This window comes from Toxotes jaculatrix, chromosome 17 (genome assembly GCF_017976425.1).
Source record: "Toxotes jaculatrix isolate fToxJac2 chromosome 17, fToxJac2.pri, whole genome shotgun sequence".
In the NCBI taxonomy this organism is placed as follows: domain Eukaryota; kingdom Metazoa; phylum Chordata; class Actinopteri; family Toxotidae; genus Toxotes; species Toxotes jaculatrix.
In genome coordinates, this window is record NC_054410.1 from 53,266 (window position 1) to 66,378 (window position 13,113).

Sequence of the window (13,113 nt, forward strand, 5' to 3'; positions counted from 1 at the left end):
TGCAGTCAGAATAAAAACCTGATGAGGAGCTCCCCCTGCTGGTCACTCACTGTAAGTACACAGTGATGAAACGATCCCAGGTCACAGGACCTGCTCCGCGATCTCTGGAACCTGAGACTGTGTGAAACACTTACAGCTGCAGATGAACTGATTATTGAAACAGTATCAGTCATTTGTCGGTTGATTGATTAACTGATTAACTGACTGGGTGAATTATTTGATAGATTTTAATGTTTCTGGACGCAGAGCTGACCAAACTCAATAATCAATAATCAGAACTGGTTCATATTAAATATGAGTGATGTGTTTTATTGACGGGAGCAGCGGAGTCCGGCTTTGGACCGGCCTGAGATCGGAGGGTTGCCGGTTCGCCACAATGTATATGGGTAGTGCCCCTGAGCAAGGCACCAATCCACCCCAGCATCTCTAGTGTGTGTGTGTGTGTGAGCAGAGCATAATTTAATAATACACTTAACTTAATTATGAAGTGTGTGACCTGTGGTGATGATGTGTAAACGCTCACACACTCTCATCCTTCTCTAATCTATAAGCCTCCGACACTTTGATCTCTGATCAGTTTTATTGATTATGTATCGGTAGCTGTGGTTGTGTCTGTCGGTTTTGGTCTGGTTTGATCTGGTCGCTTCTGGTTCCGGCTGCTTGTTCCGGAACTTTTCTGTCTCGGTGTGAAGCCTCGGTCTCGGGTTAACAGTTAGCATCTGTCTGTTGAAGCAGCTTTAGCTTCTGTTAGCTTCGCCACACGGAACATTCCCGCCTCAGACTCTCAGTTTCACCCCGAGCCCCCACCCCTCTGCAGACCAGACGGTGAGCTCAGCTCCGAGGTTAGCCGGTTGGTTTCAGTTACCAGGACAGCTAAGCTAACGAGCTAACTGTTAGCCTGAGTTAGCAGCTAGCGCTTAGCCCGGGCTGCCTCCGTGCTCCTAATGCCGGTGATGCTGGAGAGAAACCCGGAGGCTCCGGGGAAGAGGAGAGGCAGAGCCCCGGCTGGCGGCGGTGGGAGCGGCCCCGGAGCAACAGCGAACACCGGCGGTAAAAGTCTGTCCGGTAATGGAACCAGCACCAACAGCTGCTGGGAAGAAGGAAGTTCGGGATCTAGCAGCGACGAGGAGCATGGTGGGTAGCCTCGGTCATTGTAGTACTTCTGTGCACTTCGTGTTCTGCTGAGAACTTCTACTGAGCACTGCTGTGTACTGTGTGTGCAGGTGGAGGGGGGATGCGGGTCGGACCGCAGTACCAGGCCGTGGTTCCGGATTTTGACCCGGGTAAGAGACTAAACGCGACTCCGTAGTGGTAGCCTCGAACAGCGCAAGCACCAAACTACATGATACTGGTTCCAGGCCTCTCATACTGGTTCCAGCTCAAGTGAACATGTGTTTTACTTGTTCTGACTCCACCGTGAATCACTCTCGGTCCAGGTCTGTACGTGTTCAGCAGTTTTTCAAACAGAGAATCTTCTTTCGGCTCCAGTTCAGTAACAGACCGCGGTCTCTGCCCCAGTGAGCAGGTCTCGCTGATCCTGGACCAGGTCTTCAGCCTCTCCTTCTAAACCACTGAGTCCTGCTTCACGTTTAATGGCAGACACTGACTGTTGACTGTGCAGTGGATTTTATTACAGCGCTGTTCCAGAGTCAGGTTCCTCATGCTGAACACCACACAGAGGCTAAATACACCATCCACTTTATCAGCTACACCTGCCCAGTGTGAGTTAAAGCCCCTGCTGTTTACACACCTCAGGACACAGCAGTGCAGACAACAGCATCACTGGTTAAACACTGGACATCGTAAACTCTGCAGCAGATTTCCCAGGTGTCCTTGACAAAGAGGCTCGTTCTTGTCATTAATAATGAATGTTCTCAGCTACAGTGGCATTTCACTGAACTTACCCTGTGAGACGTTATAGTCCAGGTGAGTGTTCTCCCCTGTGTGTTTTTACCAGGTTTTTATTGTGATGGGATCTTGTGTGTTCACGTGGACCGCACCTGACAGCGTGTTTACGTGACCGTTCATGATGATAAAAAAATCTGCGGCTGATAATAATTCTAGCTGCACTGACGCAGGATTTCTGAGTCCACTACTGTTGTCAGAGATTTTAGACGCCGTTAATGTTTGATTGTCCTCAGTCTTGATATAGATCTTGAAGACTGACCCAGATAAGGATCCTGATCAGGATCTGGGTCAGACCTCATCTGAATGTCCACACGGAGGGAGGGGGTTTCTGATGGTACTGATGTGTGAACTGACTCTGATCTGCAGTAAAAGTTGATATCAGCTGTCGCTTCCAACACTGCAGTGTGTTTGTGTGTGTGTTATCAGAGGTGGCCCAGACGGCTCAGCTCAGAGAAAACCTCGGGATGTTGGTTTGGATCCCCAGCAGCTGTCTGAACCAGACTCAGTGTAGGAAACTGGTCTCAATCCACATTCAACAAATACTGTTAAATATCAAATATAAACCTGTGTGTGATTTTTAATATCAGTTAATAGTTTTTGTTGTTTGCTTCTGTTTCAGTGGACGAGTACATCGCTATTGCCAAAGAGAAACACGGCTACAACATGGAGCAGGTAACGTGTCGTACAGTGTGACCCTGTTGGTGTTGGTGTTCCCCTCAGCTTCAGTGTGTCAGTGCGACCCTCGTGTTTCAGGCTCTGGGGATGCTGTTCTGGCACAAACACAACATCGAGAAATCTTTGGCCGATCTGCCGAACTTCACCCCGTTTCCTGATGAGTGGACGGTGGAGGACAGAGTCCTGTTTGAACAGGCCTTCAGTTTCCACGGCAAGAGCTTCCACCGCATCCAACAGATGGTACTCACCAGTATAACCAGCTTATTTATACCACTGTTCCCAGTCCAGATACTGTGAACACTTTATTGACACTCATTGTGGCCAGTGCAGAGTCGTGACTTATGATCTAAGACTGTGTCTCTGTGTAGTTACCTGATAAGTCCATGGCCAGCCTGGTTCGCTTTTATTACTCTTGGAAGAAAAGTCGCAGTAAAACCAGTCTGATGGACAGACAGACCCGAAAACACAAGAGAGAGAGAGATGACAGGTGAGCGTGGCACCTGGTACCACTGGTTCAAACCCTCACCGGGGGATTCTGTGATGTGATTGGTGGATTAAACTGTGAACTGTTTGTGTTTCAGTGACGATGATGTTGAAGACGGTAACAGAAATCCAGTGAGTGACTCGGAGGTCGACCAAAATAAAGACGACAAGAAGGAGGTGAAAGACTCTTTGCTCTTTGCTTACTGGCTGTTAACTGCTCAAACTGTGTTTGTCTAACTGGTTTCTGTAACTGGTTTCAGGCAAGTTCTGGATCAGAGAGGTCAGATGTGAAACCAGCTGCTGGACTGAAGGTAAAAACACATGAAAATCACTTTAACCTGTATCACCTGCTATCTCTCACCTGTCTTACCTGTAGTAACCCGTCTCTCTCTCTCAGACAGGTGGTAAGGCATCTCAGCGGATGAAGAAACGTCCTCCCAGAGGAATGTTTCTGAATCAGCAGGATGTCGTCTCTCTGTCGTCTTCGTCTGCTCAGGGACTCATCAGGCACCTGGACTGTCAGCTGGTCTCCATCAAGAGACAGGTCTGTCTACCTGTCTGTCTGCTCACCTGTCTCTCTCTCTCTCATCACCTGTCTTGCTCACCTGTCTCTCTCTCTTTCTCTCTTTGTGTTTCAGATTCAGACCATTAAACAGATGAACAGCTCTCTGAAGGAGAAGCTCAGCTCAGGAGTCGACGAGTTCAGGCAACCAGAGGTATGGTCCATGGTCGGTGTTGATGTTTTCATGTTGCTGATTGTTGCTCTAGTTGGGTCCACATGTTTCTGCTTTTTTGTTTCAGGTGAATCAGAAGTTTAACACTCGTTGGACCACAGAGGAGCAGCTGCTCGCTGTACAAGGTAACACCTGAACGACCTGTGACCAGGTCAACTGACACACACTTGAACTAGTTAGTGACTCTCCCTCTCATCCAATCCAACGCAGCCATCAGGAAGTATGGGCGGGACTTCCAGGCGATCTCAGATGTGATTGGTAACAAGTCAGTGGTTCAGGTGAAGAACTTCCTGGTGAACTACAGACGGAGGTTCAACCTGGACGAGGTTCTTCAGGAGTGGGAGGCCGAGCACGGCATGGAGGGAGGAGATGGGGGAGGAGAGGAGGAAAAGATGGAGGAGAAGATGGAGGTGTGTCCTGCTGAGGAGGAGGAGGTCACTGCCAAGGAGACAAAGGAGGTGAGGAGGAGCTATTTATGTGTACTGTAAATCCCAGAATCCTCTCTTCCTGTAGGTCCATCATTGTGATGGTCCTGAGGTACGTTCATTGTTCTAATGCTTTCGGTTAAATGTACCTGACCCACTGTTTCCATGGTAACTCTGCTGTTTTTCTTCACCGTGTGTCTGCTGTGCTCCTGCTGGGCAGGAAGGTACGGCGGTATGAGTTTACCCTGTTTACTGGTTTGGACTGTACTGAGCTGCCCAGCAGAGCCCTCACAGAAGTGGCAGTAATGGAACTACACCAGCAGGGGGCAGCAGTGCACTAAACCACACGTTAAACCCAAGGCCCGCGGGCCACATCTGGTACAACTGCATCTGTATGGAGGAGGCGGGTGGAAGGCGGAGTATCTGTTTACCTGCATTAGTGTTTGTAAAGCGGTGCATGATGAAGTGTGCGACATCATGTGTCCAGACAAAAACAAGTGTTTTCAAATAGAAGCAGAAACACTGTTGCTCACCGTGTGTGTGAGCTTGGCGCCAATTTACAAGAACAGTTGATGGAAAAGACGAAGACGTCATTGCATCTTCTGTTGCTGTGGATGAGAGCGCTGATGTGACTGACAGCTGTCAATCTTCATCCGTGGAGTGGACTCCAGTTTATGAGTTACAGAGGAACTTCTGGGAATTAAATCAGTGCGTGGCAGAACCACAGGAAACGACATATTTGAGGAATTATGTAAATGTGTGCCCCATTCATCGTTCGTATGTTCTGTACAGAACGGTGCCAGCGCAACATTCCCGCCCAGAACAGGCGGCGTAAAAGACGTTGCACGCAACAAAGAAGAGGACGAGGAGCTGGAAGAAAGACCACAAAGACCAGTGCGACTTCCTGAAGACGGAGATGATCCAGGTTTAAGAAGTCAGACAAGGATCTGCACGTTACGTCAGAGGACAAAGGTTTAAAAGAACAAATGCACCACGATGAACATGTGACCGTCCCAAAGTTCAGGCCATGCTGCCCAGCCCTGGTTTCTACTCTGTACTGCAGCTTCACTGTGTTTTTACTTTCATTCTGAACTCTGCTGTGTTTGTTCTCTGTCCTGCAGGACTCATCCTCTCTGGTGGACTCCCAGAAGCCTCTGGCCTCCTGAAACCCTCTGACCCCGCCCCTCTGGTTTTATGATGTCATCATTATATTTTGTTTTCTCATTTTATCAGTGTGTTGAAATTTTACTGATCAGCCGATTGATCGGGTTTGAGGTCATCGCTGGTCTCTGTGGACCAATCAGAAATCAAACCTGACCTCTCGATCAAAGTTGGAGGGGCCTGGCTTATTTCTGTTTTCCATATTTTCTGTTTTAAATCTGCTGTTTTTGATTTTATGACTTTTGTTTCTGTCTGTGTGTTTGGGGAGGTGAAGGTGTTGAACTGAAGCAGCCATGTTGGATGACGTCACTCAGGTACCGTCATCCTGTGTTAACGATTTTAGGACGTTTTAGAGGAGTGACAATAAAACCAAAGCTCATCATTAAACACTTGTCTCTTCCTCTTCAGTCTTCTCTTTTAAAGCTGTTTATCAGTTTAACACAAACAGATTCAGAAAACTAGAGACCATGTTGTGATGGGGTCACGTCAGCAGAGACGCCATCAGCACGTCTGACCCATGAGCGCTGAGTACTCACTACGATTAACAGCATCATTGCTGTCACCTGGTGGATCAAAGCAGAGTTCATCCAAGTCACACCACTAAATGCGTCCCAATAGAAACGTGTAAACAGGTGTCCATCCTGCTGGCACATTCATACTGCACTTTTGCAGGTGTTGAACTGACGGAGCTCCAGCATGGGAGTCCACCAGACAGTTGATACATCTAACTGCAGGACAGGTTGCAGACAATGTCCACTCTGCCCTCTCAAGCAGTGTGTGGTCTGTGAAGCCGACCCCAGGTCAGGACAGTGCTTTCAGTGATAAAACCAATCATTCTCAAACATGAGATCAGATCGACGCAGCTCAGGAAGAGAAGAAGATTCATGTCAACATACTGGTGGACGGTCTCGCCACACTCAAAGAGGAAGGAGAGACAGGGAGCGTGGAAAAAATGCAGGACATGCATTTTGCATGCAGGAGTGTAACAGAAACAGCAGGCTGAGGGGAATGTTTTTTTTATTTGAATATTTTCTATTTAATGTTTGGGAGAAACCGGAGCTCCCGGAGAAAACCCGTGCTCATCTCTGCGCTGTCCTCCGTCTCCCCTGTCTGTTGCAGAGGCCGAGATCTCTTCCTGTATGGGTTAGGGTTAGGTATCTGTGGGCAGTGACACACAGTTAGCTTACAGTTCGCTTACATCGAGTAACGTGTAACTTCAAATATTATTATATACAAAATAAAAGAAGAAGAAGAAGAAGGCGGCCATGACCATACGCCAACATCCAGACTACAGTACACGAACCGACGCGTAACTTTACTGTGGGTTAACACTTGCTTAGCATCAGTGTTTTATCTGTTATCGTTTTATTTTTGGTCTTTCTCTCTCTGGCTGAAGAATGACCTAGGGTCACATGTCACGTTTTCAGAGGAAACCGGAAGTGGCAGTTCATCGTTCGCTCATCAAAACAGCAACGAACGTGTGTCAGTTTGTTTTCAGCCGAGAGCTTTAAAACGATGACAGCGACCCCACCGAGCATGTGTCAGTGAGACGACCCGCCTGGATCCGTAGAGAGCGGTGAGCCAAACAGCTAGTTCTTCTAGCTTTGATTGGTTTCATCTAAACGTCAGTTTAGCTGGTTAGCTGAGCTCTTCGCTTTCTCAACGCATGGCGTCCTCGGCGGGACTCCCTCCGCTCGGCCCGGACCCGACCCAGCTGCATCGTCCTCGGTCTTTGACTCCGGCGGTAGGCCGTCTCTCCGGCCGCATCACTCCCATCCTGCTCGCTCCGCCTCGGGCTGTGTTATGGTGGAGTCGGTGGACGACGCGGGGGGTGTAGGTGGCGGTGGAGCGGTGTCCCCTGTGCGGCTCTTCCCGCCGCAGGCTCACTTGTGCCCAGTGCATTTTAATGTTGCTATAATTTTCCCACACACTTGATTTATCGGGTTATATAATATGTGTCAGCCTGTACCATAGTGTTACTCTGATCTTAATCTGATCTTCTCTCTCTGGTCTGATGGATGAATCGCTGCAGCTCTGTGTGACACTGTGGGAAGTCTCATATTTAGCGTGAGGTAAAGTGAAGCGTCATGTTTTTACTGGACACGTTGGGACCCTCACATGCACCAGCTAAATGACGAGTCTGTGGTCTTTATCACAGGCTGGAGATCAGGCGCTAATGAGGTCTACTCGAACAGTCTGTGGGTGGAGCTTTGGGTCAGGTACAGGTGAGCTGCAGTGTGGTCGCCTGATCTGAGCTGAGGCGTCAGCATTAACTCCGTGTCCTCTCTCCACACTGATCCTTTGCTTTTTATATGTATTCACGTGTCTCTCTGTTGGTGTCTGCTCTGACCTCTGACCCCTGTGTGCTGCAGAGCTGGACCACATTGACCCGGCTCACACCATCAGCGCCGCCCTCTGCTACGCCACACAGCTTGTCACCGTCCTGCCTCACATCCTGGATGTCAACCTGCCCAAGAAGCTGTGCAACAGGTAGGAAACACCTGCTGCTGCCTTCACTTGCAGGCCACTGTCAGGAAAACAGAGCGTCAGGTTGTTCCGTGTGTGTGGTGTTTTATAGTGACCCTGTTCTCTGTTCTCAGTGAGTTCTGTGGGGAGAACCTGAGCAGGTGTCACTTCACCAGAGCTCTGAGCAAACTGAACACCAACATCCTGCACCTCTGCTTCTCACAGGTCAGGTCATGTTTAAGAGGAACACTGTCCTGTCCTGTTCTGTTCTGTGCTGACCTGTCCTGTGCTGACCTGTCCTGACCCTTCCTGACCTGTCCTGTCCTGTCCTGTCCTGTCCTGACCTGTCCTCTGTGTGTGCAGCATGTTGACAGTGAGAAGCTTCAGCCTCATCACACTCTGAGGAACATCATGTTTCTGGTTTCCCTCGACAGCCTGGACAGGTGAGATGCACCTGTCTGTCCCTCTGCCTGCCTGTCTTCCTGTCTGTCTTCCTGTCTGTCTGCCTGTCAGCCTGAGAGCTGCTGTGAGTCTGTAGATCAGTGAAAGTAAACCAGGTGTTGGCCTGTAAGTCAGTGTCATCTGTTCCAGGACCGGTCCGTTCCAGGTGAGCACCGAGCCGGAGGAGTCGATGGAGTTCGTGGAGCCCGAGGCCGTGGGGCCGGCAGAGGAGAGTGGAGACGAGGTAGCGACAGACGACAAGATGGACCTGGGGACAGAGTGGGAGACGGTGCCCGCTTCGCGAATCTGTGACATCCCATCACAGGTAGAAACACCTGGATCACCCCAGAATGTGTTAGAGCTCAGCTGAAGACCAGCTGATACCAGAAATACAGGCGGGACTTTGAAGAGTCCGATGCTGGTCCTCCTGCTCCCACACTGTCCCATCCTTCAGCAGGACAACATACAGCTGATCAGTGTTTCCTGTCCGTGGTGCTGAGTCTGAAAACTGGTTCTAACATCAGACGTGATGCATGTTTGACACATGTTGGATTCGGCAGCAGTTTATGAACGACTGTCGCTTCCCATGATGTGCTGATCAGATGAAATCTCTGATCCTGGATCAGTGTCTGAAAAATGTGTCAGTGGAAAACGTTGATGTTGAAGGAGACTGTCTGTCCTCTGTCTCTGATCTGATGATCACGTACAGATGTTAGCAGCTGTCACCCTGAAATCACAGCTGCACACACTAAATGTCCTGCTCCTTATTTTTCACCACTTAACTGGATCCAGATACTGAGCGTGAAGTTACCATCTCTAACTATTGATCTGATGTGAATCAAAGTTTCACTGGAGAAAGTGACTCCTGACACTGCCGTGCTCCTCCAGAGAGAAGATGTCTCACTCTGCTGGAAATTCAGAGACAGTTCACTCGATGGAGTTCCCACGTTCCATCAGATGTTTGAATGTCAGAGAAACATGACAGCCATCGTCTGATTGACGGTCTCACAGATGATCTTTGGGTGAGTTCAGACTCACAAACCGACAACAAACATTTCACTTTGTCATCGAGTTAATATGAACGAGTTTCAGCTGCTGTGAGCCGCAGGCGACCAAAACTTAAACTATCAAATCGCCTTTTTATATAAAGCTAAGGACCCACTACCTGTATGTTCTCTGTCTTATGTATATTCTATATACACAATACACAGAAACTTGAATTAATCTGACCTTCAGATGTTCATGCTGAAGAAAACCTTATAATAAAATAATGTGCTGAATAACTGCAAGGATATTACATTGTTCCTTAAATTACCATCATTACATCAACAGGTCAGACTGATTCCTCAGTAACCTGCACATTTTCACCTGAACGACTCGTTTTCATTAGAAATACTGAAACTTCTCAGGCTGAAACCTCTTGGTTCTGATCCAGCTCACTGTCATTAAGATGGACTTTTACAGGTTTGGGTTTAAGGACTTGTTGCTATGACAACAGCTCCAGATTCATTTTAAACCCACAATCAGAAAATCCAGACTCATGTCAAATCCTCATCATTATGATCTGGAGAACTTGGTCAGTCACATATGAAGCTCGGGGCCCTGGTGTTTAAAAGACGAGGTTTTTATTAACATGTCTGATGATAAGAATCAACGTCACTGAACCAAAATCTGATTTCAGCACAAAACAAGAAACAAAAGTCATCAAGTCTTCGATGTGTGGCACCATGGAGTCCACATACAGGTTTCTGTTGGTCCAACAAGACCACATCCTGTCAGTCCAGAAGGAAGAGGGTGATTGTGAGGGGTCAGAGGTCGTCATGCAGAGCTGAGGCATCCTTCCACTGAAGAACCTGACTGGATAAACTCTGCACCTCTGCCACCTGAGCCAGCAGCTGGGCGAGAGAGGTATTCTGAGACAGAGAGAGAGAGAGAGAACGATCAGAGAAGCTCCAGGTGAAAATATAGTTTCAGACCTCAGCTGATCAGGTATCAGCCACGACACGATCCTCATTAAATACAGTTTGTTTCACAGAGTTTACATCACTGATACCAAATCAGTTCTCTGAATCCCAGACACTCTGGGGTTCAGAATCAGAATCAGGGTCAGAATAAGGATCAGGATCAGGGTCAGTCTGGTCTCAAACAGAGAGGATTTATACAGGATGAAAATAAAACACACATTAAGTTAAAGTGTTTTTGTTGTGTATGAATCTTCATCCTTTCAGAGCAGCAATGAACAGAGCTATGTTTACACAGACGTCATGGGACTGACCAGCTGGGTGATCCGCTCTCCGGTGGAGCTGCAGCTGTGGACCGAGTCCAGCTTCTCCTCCAGGGTCTCTATGAAGTCCAGCAGCATCTTCACAGCCTCCACCACAGACCTGAAAACAGCAGAGCAGCACTACAGCTACTGGACTGTCCGGTGTCTGTGAGGATCTGACCCTGAATGTAAGACAGCGCTTACTACAGAGACAGTTTCTACCTGTGCAGGTGAGCCACAACGGACAGGTTAGTGCGACCCAGAGGTGTCATCAGTCTCTGTCTCAGGCTGTTCTGATGGTTCAGCAGGTCCTGCAGGTGACCACAAAACATCTGCAACATCTGGAACCTGTGAGCTGTGGGGTGGGGGTGGGATACCGATGAATCTGAGAGAACTAATATCTTCATTAAAGGTTCATTAATTACTTCAAAGTAATATTTTCAGTCAGAAACCGTGGATGAGAACCAGCTGTGTGGTGATAATGCTGATTATAGTGTTTGTCAGTTTATAATCAATAATCGTTCATAAAGTAACGACAGCTCTGCACCTCTCTACGATAATGATGAAGAATGATGAGTCATGAACGATCAGCCAGTCTCTGTGGCACATCACAGTGTGTGTGTGTGTGTGCCACAAATCAAACACTCACTGAGGTAAAATGTGTGTGTGACGTCGGCGCTCGTCCTCTGGATCTGCAGCAGCTCCGCCTCCAGCTGCACCTGCAACAATTCAACACTTTAACATAAAACTCACCTGCAAGAAGAAGAACCACAGAGGAGACGGCTCTCAGCTGACAGACGCTTCAAACCAAAATTTATATTTACTGCAACAATCGCAAGTTTTCAACTCTTCACTGCAAAGTAACTGAAGTCCACTTCATCAGGAAGAATCCAGACAATCTGAATACTCAACGATAAAACAGCAGAACATGTTAATGTTTATGATCAGAAAATCCAAACTCCTGTGGACTATTGTATTTTACTTTTTTATTTTCTGTTCAGAGCAACCACTGCTTTATTCTGGGATAGTCAGGATGGCTTGTGTCCCTGTTACACACCATGAACACAGAAAGGATCCATAGCAAACATGTCTGCAAATGTAACGTGTGAAACACTGAACATGATGTGACATGAGACTGAAGCATACCTCATCCAGCTGCCTCTGCATTCTGATTTGCTGCTCAGCCTCATGCAGATGAGAGAAGGTGGGGCTCCTCCTGATGGAGGCGGAGTCTAATTCCTCCTGAGGACAGGCAGAATAAACTTAAGGACAGTGAAAATTGAAAATATTCATGTTACATTAGAAAAACAATGTTGTCAACTTAAAAAACACATTTATTATTTGTATTTATTGAATTATTTCTTTACTGACCCTAAAAATCAGTGTATCTCTGGGGAACTGATTCGTTTGCTGACAACATATTATTGTATGTAAGATACTCTCAATCCTTTTATTTAACCACGTTACGTTTAATTTATAATTTTCTATTGTTACAGCAAGTCGATAAACCGACAGCTAACATGATGTCCTGACCTGAGACAGAGCTCCTCTGGAGACACATCTGGACAGCAGGCTGGCAGCTGGACTCACTGAGAATGGAGACAGATCCCACTGATACATCTGAAACACAGAGACAAGCTAAAGAGACAGTGTCTGTGTGTGTGTGTGTGTAAACATATATGTTTACTTTGTCTCTGTGTCGCGTGAGGAAACGGCGCGGTTACCGTCTGTCCCCGGAGAGAACCGGATTTTTCCCGGTATCGCTGCCTCCGTTGGTCGGTGTGTGGCCGGTGAACAAAGCTCAGAAACTCTTCGGTGTTTTTCTTTCCGTTCAAACCGAACAACCGTCAGCAGCACGCGCAGCCAGACTCCATCTGAGCCCGCGCGATGCTGCGTGTCTCTTCTTCTCCTCAATAATTCGGCAGCCTCAGCGCTCCCCGCCTCGTTACCGCCCCCTCTGACCACAAGCAGAATTACATCCCTCCTTATTCAATGTCCAAAACTAAGTGGGGAACGATCACCCTTCACCAACAGTCTTTAATTTTACTTCTAAAAGTAAAAAAAAAAAAAAAAAAAAAAAAAAAATATATATATATATATATATATATATATACACTTCAGCCTCCTGCCTTCAGGGAGACGGTTCCGATGCCTCCGGGCCCGCTCCACAAGACTGTCCAACAGCTTCATCCACATGGCTGTCAGGATACTGAACTCTGTACACTACCTCCCCCCCCTGCCCCCCGCCCCTGGACCCCAACTCTGCTGACCCCCACCCCCCCCCAGCCACCTGGACTCTGTAACTAAGACAATCTTTTGGCCAACTTGCACATAACCATTTGCACTATTCAGCAACCTGCAACTTTCATATTTATGTGTGTGTGTGTGTATATATATATATATATTTGTTTTCCATATATTTCTTTACTATATATTTATATTGTAGTGAAAGTTTATTTAGCTAGTTTTGTTTAAATTGTTTATTTATATTGTAAAATGCACATTGTTGAGAGAAGAAACAACATTTAGATTCCCCTGTATGTCTGACATATGGTGA

General features: G+C 47.4%; 3 protein-coding genes across 9 annotated transcripts; 2 read left to right on the plus strand and 1 right to left on the minus strand.

Moving 5' to 3' along the window:
* Window positions 1-539: 539 nt before the first annotated feature.
* On the plus strand, window positions 540-5,592 carry rcor1 (REST corepressor 1). Of its 2 annotated transcripts, XM_041060124.1 has the most exons (14): window positions 540-1,134; window positions 1,224-1,283; window positions 2,335-2,415; window positions 2,528-2,580; window positions 2,662-2,823; window positions 2,952-3,070; window positions 3,165-3,243; window positions 3,327-3,377; window positions 3,464-3,610; window positions 3,705-3,782; window positions 3,868-3,925; window positions 4,011-4,258; window positions 5,018-5,197; window positions 5,347-5,592. In XM_041060124.1, exons 1-14 carry the CDS (start codon window positions 945-947, stop codon window positions 5,389-5,391), a joined length of 1,551 nt encoding a protein of 516 aa, XP_040916058.1. In that variant the 5' UTR covers window positions 540-944; the 3' UTR covers window positions 5,392-5,592. The 2 variants fall into 2 exon arrangements, with proteins under 2 accessions (XP_040916058.1, XP_040916059.1); XM_041060125.1 differs by lacking the exon at window positions 5,018-5,197 and having other exon boundaries at window positions 558-1,134.
* Window positions 5,593-6,968: 1,376 nt separating this feature from the next.
* LOC121196913 (beclin 1-associated autophagy-related key regulator-like) lies at window positions 6,969-10,783 on the plus strand. 6 transcript variants are annotated; one of them, XR_005896205.1, is made up of 6 exons: window positions 6,969-7,611; window positions 7,759-7,876; window positions 7,987-8,077; window positions 8,216-8,295; window positions 8,444-9,315; window positions 10,522-10,783. XR_005896205.1 is itself a non-coding variant. In XM_041060129.1 (6 exons), exons 2-6 carry the CDS (start codon window positions 7,563-7,565, stop codon window positions 8,661-8,663), a joined length of 558 nt encoding a protein of 185 aa, XP_040916063.1. In that variant the 5' UTR covers window positions 6,969-7,458; window positions 7,545-7,562; the 3' UTR covers window positions 8,664-9,914. The 6 variants fall into 6 exon arrangements, 2 of the variants coding, with proteins under 2 accessions (XP_040916063.1, XP_040916062.1); XR_005896207.1 differs by having other exon boundaries at window positions 10,527-10,783; XR_005896208.1 differs by having other exon boundaries at window positions 10,553-10,783.
* Window positions 9,895-12,429, minus strand: haus2 (HAUS augmin like complex subunit 2). The gene is made up of 7 exons (XM_041060130.1): window positions 12,281-12,429; window positions 12,090-12,176; window positions 11,703-11,798; window positions 11,206-11,275; window positions 10,779-10,911; window positions 10,569-10,677; window positions 9,895-10,206 (listed from the first exon to the last, which is right to left on the minus strand). Exons 2-7 carry the CDS (start codon window positions 12,174-12,176, stop codon window positions 10,102-10,104), a joined length of 600 nt encoding a protein of 199 aa, XP_040916064.1. The 5' UTR covers window positions 12,281-12,429; the 3' UTR covers window positions 9,895-10,101.
* Between the last annotated feature and the right edge of the window lie 684 nt (window positions 12,430-13,113).